The 7,616-nt window shown below is 39.4% G+C and overlaps 1 protein-coding gene across 1 annotated transcript; it reads left to right on the top strand.

The window, feature by feature from the left end:
• Positions 1 to 6,729: 6,729 nt before the first annotated feature.
• Positions 6,730 to 7,605, top strand: LOC109476171 (gastrula zinc finger protein XlCGF57.1-like; the record flags this gene model as incomplete). The annotated part of the gene is made up of 2 exons (XM_019777059.1): positions 6,730 to 7,396; positions 7,454 to 7,605. Coding segments are annotated over exons 1-2 (669 nt in total), but the record flags the coding sequence as incomplete, so codon positions are not given.
• Positions 7,606 to 7,616: the final 11 nt, after the last annotated feature.

Genomic DNA, 7,616 nt, shown 5'->3' on the forward strand with positions numbered 1-7,616 from the left:
TATTTGGCACGGACAATCTTAACTATAGCTTCTCTACCTCGATACCAATGATATATCACCTTGATACATAAGGTATTTTAGGATGTATCATTTTGCAAAATAATTTGCAAAAAGGCATATTAGTAATTGTTTTCCTAAAGGAATGTCATGTTAATGTATTTTCGTCCACTGCATTTTATTTCTCTGTATAGCATTTTTTTAGTTTGAAGAATAAAACGGCCAACCTAGTACATGTATTCTTTGTTCTGGCATCAACTATTTTGAACAATAATCCATAACCCTTTTTATAGCTAACTAGAATTGTAGGGAAAAGCAGTTAACTAGTTTGGAAAATGTACATGTACATAATCAGTTAGTAACATCAGTAAGTGAATGTACACATTATTTGAAATGTAGACTTTTATGTTGAGTTTGTATGAATGGAGCTTCGATTTTTTTTTTTAATTTGTTAATAATTTAAATTTGACGAAGTGTTTGCTTATATGTATGACAAACAAATATCTTTTGACAAATATCAAGCATTTCGTTCGCAGTAAAATCTTTTCGTTGATTTTCATCAGTGTAAAATGACTGACGTGCTTCAGTTTCCAACAGAAGGAAGTAATTTTACAGTAAAAAACGTAGACGTTATGTTGTGTACGAGTAATAGTTTTCTGTTTGTTTTGTAGTGTTTTTTTTATAAAAAATGTATCACCAACACAAATAAATCTTTATGTACCTTGATCATAATGTTTTCCTTTGTGTGTTTTTTTCTTTCTTTGGATGAGTATTGTCAGGGGTGGTGAATATCACATAGAAATCAAGATTCAGGCCAAACAGTTTGGTCTGCCATTTATTCCTTTAGCATAACTCTTTTTATTAGATCAGTAACAAAAGTCAGACGCGTGTTACGTTGTTAAGATGGTCGGTTTTAAATGCAGGACGTTGACATTATGAGGAAAGTGTTATCTTGCGTCAAATGTATTACATGGGTAATCAGGTAGACAATTTCACCCTTGACCCGCATAGAGTTCAGCTCTGACCTCACGAGACGACAGAAGGACAAAGCTGCCCGAGTACCGGTTTACATATGAAAACTGTCATAGGAAGCAGGTAAGGCTTAGAAACGGACAGAAAGTTATTTTGATGCTGAGGGTAATAGCTTGAGACCATTTCTGTGGAATAAGGACCGCAATAGGACGGTACGTTGTAGGCATTTTCGGGTTGTGAATGGTAGGGTGAAAAATATTAAGGGGGAGGGGGGCGAAACCAAACATACATAGGGGATGTCATAGTAACGGAAATAATATACAAGAACTGATTTGTGAAAACAGTGAATAAAGAAGCCTTGTGACCACACCTATACTGCCGACTCTCTTTCCAACCAAGCAAATGGAGTAATTAGTTGTCCCCATAGGATAATATATTAAGTGGTTTTGAGTGAGCTCGGTGGCATGAGTGAGTGAGTGAGTGTAAGATCTCACGATTTATGATTTAGTAACAACATAGAAGCAAATTTATTCAAATGCAAGAAAGACAACACGTTAGAACTTTGGTGAGTTACGTTGTTAATCATTAGTCTGTAAAGCTTGTTTTATTCGGAACTGTTAAAAATTTGTTTCAATACTTTGATACAATTTTTTTTATTAGCCTGAACATGGCCACGACAGGACACGGGTCTCCCACCGGAGTTGGTCAGAACTGCTGTGATGAGTCTCCCACCGGGGTTTCCCAGGTTGACTGTGACAGCAAAACAGTCAATGATAAAGACCAGGCGGCAGCACAAGAAGTCAACTTGAATAACGCTGGTGAGAAATCCTGCATGTGTGGGGAGTGTGGATACAGGGCAGCTAGCAAGTCTCATTTAGACCGGCATATGAGAACCCATACAGGAGAAAAACCCTACAAGTGTGACCAGTGTAACTATTCTGCAGCAAAGAAATCCAGTTTAGACGCTCATCTAGCAAAACACACTGGTGAGAAACCCTACATGTGTGGGGAGTGTGGATACAGGACAACTCACATGTCTTACTTATCCCAACACATGAGAGCTCATACAGGAGAAAATCCCTACAAGTGTGACCAGTGTAGCTATTCTGCAGCCTCCAGGTCTGTCCTAACTCGACATATGAAAATTCACACGGAGGCACCAACTCTGCTGTAACCATGGCTATTTCTAACAGTGACACTGGTTTGCCTATATGTCGTGCAAACACAATTATATTATGTGAATAATATCAATATCAACTCTTTAAACTACTCTTTAAACGGCTGATGTGCTTCGTGCAGTTTACAACAGTAGGAAGTAATTTTGCGGCAGTAAAAATGTAGATGATGTATAGGTTGTACACGAGTAAAATTTCCTGTTTTGCATTTCTTTTTGAAGATGTATCTACAGAAATTTTCACTAACACCATTAAATCTTTATGCTTCCTTCTGTGTTACTTTTTGTCTTGGATGGAATATTGTCAGAGGTGGTGAGTTGATCATAAAACACAGAAATCAACATTCAGGCCAAAAGGTTTGGCTTGACATTCCTTCCCTCGTGCAGTACAGTGGGACAAGCTTCCATGCCTTCCTTTCTATATGGAACATCAACCCTACCTCTCTGGCCATGCTGGCTGGAACAAGGATTAACCATTACACACCTGCCATTATCAAGTTTTTATATATCCAAGCAGATGTATGAGGTCGGCTTGTTTCAAGCATAGTTTTGCAACATCTTAAGCATCTCCCCTGGTGCAGCTGTTTTGAATTTGCCATTTAATTGTGGCAAAGAGAATCCTATCATTGCCTGACCCATCCTACCAGTGCTCTTAATTTCTACACCTTCCCTTCTATCTAGTTTAACAGTTGTACATGTAGTACATTTTATTGTATAATTGGAATTCTCTTCTCGAGTCTTGCTCAAGTTACTAGCATTGATCACTACCCCCAAACAGCCCACCCATAGCTCACTAAACCCCCATGCACACCTTTTGGGGCCCAGAAAGGGTAGCCCTGTAAGGTCATAGCCGGCTATAGCCTAGCCTAGCCCACCTTTTCCGGATACCCATTCAACATATTTGTTGTCACCATTTTGTTACCGAAAAGGCTTGGCAGCAGTGGCGGCTTGTTGTGCCGCGGGAGCATCTAGATCCTACGTCTGCCCCGGCACGGCGGCCAGTGTCGCCGTGCCGGGCGGTTTTCTCGTCAGTGAACAAGGCACGGCACGTACATGTATATACCAACAGGTCTGAGTGGTCGCGTTCGATAGGGCGTTCCACGCGCCGAAGTAATGAAGGCACCGCCTTCTATAGTACACTTTTGCTTTTTTTTTTTAAGTGTAGAACGTTTATATTATGAGGAAACTAGAGTTCCCCGATCTCATACCTTCGCCAAATGATGTTCATCTTTATGGCTGACAAATTATAGATTATTCCCCCTGATTGTGTAAATAGGATCCTCATTTTCACGAATTATATCAGTTTATCATATTCTCAACCAAACGACAGTCTTATAGAAACAAACAATGCCATCCTAGCATGTCCTCATAAATTATGCAAATGAGGTCCTAATTTTAATACATTATGTTTAATGATGTTCATCTTCACTGAACTTTCAAAAACCATAAGTGTGAAATTCCAGGCAGTTATCATTACAGAATTGTAACATTTTCTCATTAATTATGCAAATTAAGTCTTCACTTACATAATAAATATCTGCCTGTGTTTATCTCATTCTCAATTCCCAATGTCACAAGCTTCATGGTCCTATGATGGAATGCAGCTGATTTATAGAATTTCCCCATAAATTATGCAAATTACATCTATATTTGCATAATTGTCACATAATTATATTAAGCATCACGTAAGCTACCTGCATACCAAAAATCACGACGATCCGTCAACCGGTTCTTGAGTTATCCTCCTTTTAGTAATATCAAACAGATAGCCCTGCAGTTCCGTAGCAAGCCGCTAGGGAGCCCAAACTCACGTCACTTTTTCCCCAGCACAAGAACTACCTACCATTCAAATTTAATTACCCCAGCATGTCTAGATCATGAGATATCAAAACCGGAAGTTCAGCTGCAGTACCATAACAAGTACCATAACAAGCCGCTAGGGGGTCCGAAATCTAATCATTTTGAGGTCTCATCAAGACCTACCCACCTACCAAGTATCAAGACAATCCATTTAAGCCTTCTCAAGTTATAGTGTCCCGTGAAGGAAGGAAGGAAGGACGGAAGGACACACACATACACGAACGCCTCTGAAAACATAACCTTCTTGGCGAAGGTAACTAAAGCGTAACGTGCCACATGAGGCAGATAACTTCACCTTTGACCATAATACAGTTCACCTCTGACCTCACGAGACCACAGAAAGACAAAGCAGCACCAGTTATTGTTTACGTGAAGAGAAAAACCACCACAGGAAGCAGGTAAGGATTAGACACGAACAGAAAACCATTCTGATGTTGAGAAGATTAGCTTGAGGTCATTTCTGTGGAAGAAGGATCGCAGTAGGACGAAAATATATAGAGGTTTTCGAGATGGTATTTTGTGGTTGAAGGGGGGGGGGGCTTGTCACTGAATGCCATCCAGTAGATTTCTAGCGGCGACCGATTTATGAATAATTTATCAAGGCCCATGGATCCGGTTCTTTCACTTGCAGAGAAGCCAATTTACACTGATCCGCCGGTGGCACGCGACGGGCGAAAACACATTTCAAACCCATTGTTCGTCGATATAAAGCGGTTATACCGTATACATTACAAAGAGAATTTTTGGAGGACTTCCATTACTTTAGTTTGCAGCATGTGTATTAAGAACGGGTATCTTCATAATTCTGCGCTGTTTGTAGAAGCTGTTTGTATTAAAATTTTATTTCATAACGCAATGGAGCAAACTAGCAGTAGAATTTTTTTAAGGATTTCACAGAGACGACAATGATAGATAATGTGACGCATAAACTTAACAGAAACATTATACATTATAATACAGCACAAAATGCAGAGTAACAATCTTTAACAGGTAAGTTGATAGTGCTCAACAATCAAGATGCATAGGATCATTTTCTATTACTTTTGTAGCTCACTTGCGTCCAAATTTGGGACAAACCCAGGGTACCGCAGCTTTTGCACATAGTGGTTTCGGCAGCCTTCGGCAGCCTTTCCGCTGACGCTGACATAGTTTGAGGTTCCACAGTTCTCCCAACGTGAGCGCTTGAATTGAACTTGCTGTGGTGTTGTTTGTTTGTTTGTTTTTATTAGATCTCCATTAGTGTTCAACTGACCACTATTCTTCCTGGAGTCCACATAAAATTCAAAATTATAACAACAGAAATATACAGAATTCAACTCAATATTAACATAAATTGAATAATTTAAAATAATCAACATAATTTAGTAACATAAACTGAGTTCGAATCAGAGTGATCATTGACATTATAAAAGTAACATAATTAAGTAACATAAGGTAACTTAAGTTCAAAATCAAATTAATAATCAGTTAATGTAGTCAACTATGAAGCAAATTAACAACAAAATCTCTTGATTAAACAAAATGATAATGCAACTCAAACCAGAGAGGGAGAGGTCGGAGGTCAGTATAAATTATAGTGGTAACTCAAAATACAGTAAACTGAGGTGGTAACTCAAAATACAGTAAACTGAGGTGGTAACTCAAAATACACTTGTGTGTTCTCCAGGCAGAACAATCCGCTTGTGAGCCTGTTACCCAGGGATACCTGAATACCAGGTATGCCCTGGTAAAAAAAAATAAACTTGAAACTTGTTTTATTTTTCCGACGCTTTGTATTTGTTTGTTGGTCGGGTTGTCTGGTGATGTCATTGTTGGTTTGTGATCTGTCAGGGTAGTAAGCTCCCGGTACAAAACGACAATTACGCGCTTGGCGTTTATGGCATTTACATGAAACAAGGTGCTAATAGCTGCTAGTCGGTGACCTGTCAGCAGCCCTTTGATTGGTCTCCACTAGAAACCTACTGGATGTCGTATAGTGTACACGGAGGGGCGGGGGCGAAACCAAACATACGTTTGACAAAGGAATTGGTTCGATCCTTGCCACGTACATGTACGTCATGCTGCATCAGGCAAAGTGGCCTTTTTTTGGAGGACGTGGAATAATATAGAAATATGGGAATGTTAACTGGATTCGCAAGAAACGTAAAGTACAAATTTGGAAACATGTAAAATTGATATGTGAAAACAGCAAATGGATAGTATGGTTACCAAATCTATAATGCGAGAGAAAAACCATCATAGGAAGCAGGTAAGACATAGACACCAACAGAAAAGTATCCAGATGTTAAGGTCAATATATTAAGGCTATTTCTGTGGAAGAAGACTTCGGACCGTAGTAGGAATTTCCGGGATAAAAATGTAGTGGAAATGAGGGAGGGGGCGAAACCAAACATACTTGGACCTCTGACCACATTAATGTACGACATACGTTAGGAAAACAGCTGTTTAGTATATTGTCGTGATGGTTTTAAAACAATTATAATTATATAAATATAAATGCAAATAAGTAAATACAAGTTCTGCAAATACCAATAAGGCGTTTAACTGAAAAACACCTTGTCTTTTCACCATTTGCTGAGTTGTAAATTAAGTCAAAGCCTGATCACTTTAGAATTAGAAATGCATGTATATTATTTTCTGCTAATCGTCTGGTATATAAGGCTTTACAATTATATATATCCTTATAATTTCTTCATTTTCTCATCAGGCTCAACAAAAACATGGCAAAAGCAGAACACAGGTCTCCAACCGGAGTTGGTCAGAACTCATGTGATGGGTCTCCCATTGGGGTTTCTCTGGTAAGCAAAACAAAAAATGCTAAAAACAAGGCGGCAGCACAACAAGTCAACTTGCATAACGCCGGTAAGAAACCCTACATGTGTGGGGAGTGTGGGTACAGGACAGCTCGAAAGTATCACTTATCCCAACATATGAGAACCCATACAGGAGAAAAAACCTACAAGTGTGACCAGTGCGATTATTCTGCAGCACGAAAAGGTACCTTGGACAATCATCTCACAAAACACACCGGTGAGAAACCCTACATGTGTGAGAAGTGTGGATACAGGGCAGCCAGAAAGGACTATTTGTCCCAACATATGAGAACCCATACTGGAGAAAAACCCTACAGGTGTGATCAGTGTGACTATTCTACAGCACGGAAACACAGTTTGGACGTTCATCTAGCAAAACACACTGGAGAGAAACCCTACATGTGTGAGGAGTGTGGGCACAGGACAGCTAGAAAGGACTATCTATCCCAACATATGAGAACCCATACCGGAGAAAAACCCTACAAATGTGACCAGTGTGATTTTTCTACTGCACAGAAATTTAACTTGGACAAACATTTAGCAACACACATCGGTAAGAAACCCTACATTTGTGGGGAGTGTGGCTTCAGGACAGCTTTCAAGTCTGACCTATACCGACATATGAGAATCCATACAGGTGAAAAACTCTACAAATGTGACCAGTGTGACTATTCTGCAACACACAAATCTTCTTTGGACAAACATCTAGCAAAACACACTGGTAAGAAACCCTACATTTGTGGGGAGTGTGGCTTCAGGACAGCTTTCAAGTCTGACCTATACCGACATATGAGAAACCA

This window comes from Branchiostoma belcheri, unplaced genomic scaffold (assembly GCF_001625305.1).
Source record: "Branchiostoma belcheri isolate BF01 breed outbred unplaced genomic scaffold, Haploidv18h27 scaffold361, whole genome shotgun sequence".
Taxonomy (NCBI): domain Eukaryota; kingdom Metazoa; phylum Chordata; class Leptocardii; order Amphioxiformes; family Branchiostomatidae; genus Branchiostoma; species Branchiostoma belcheri.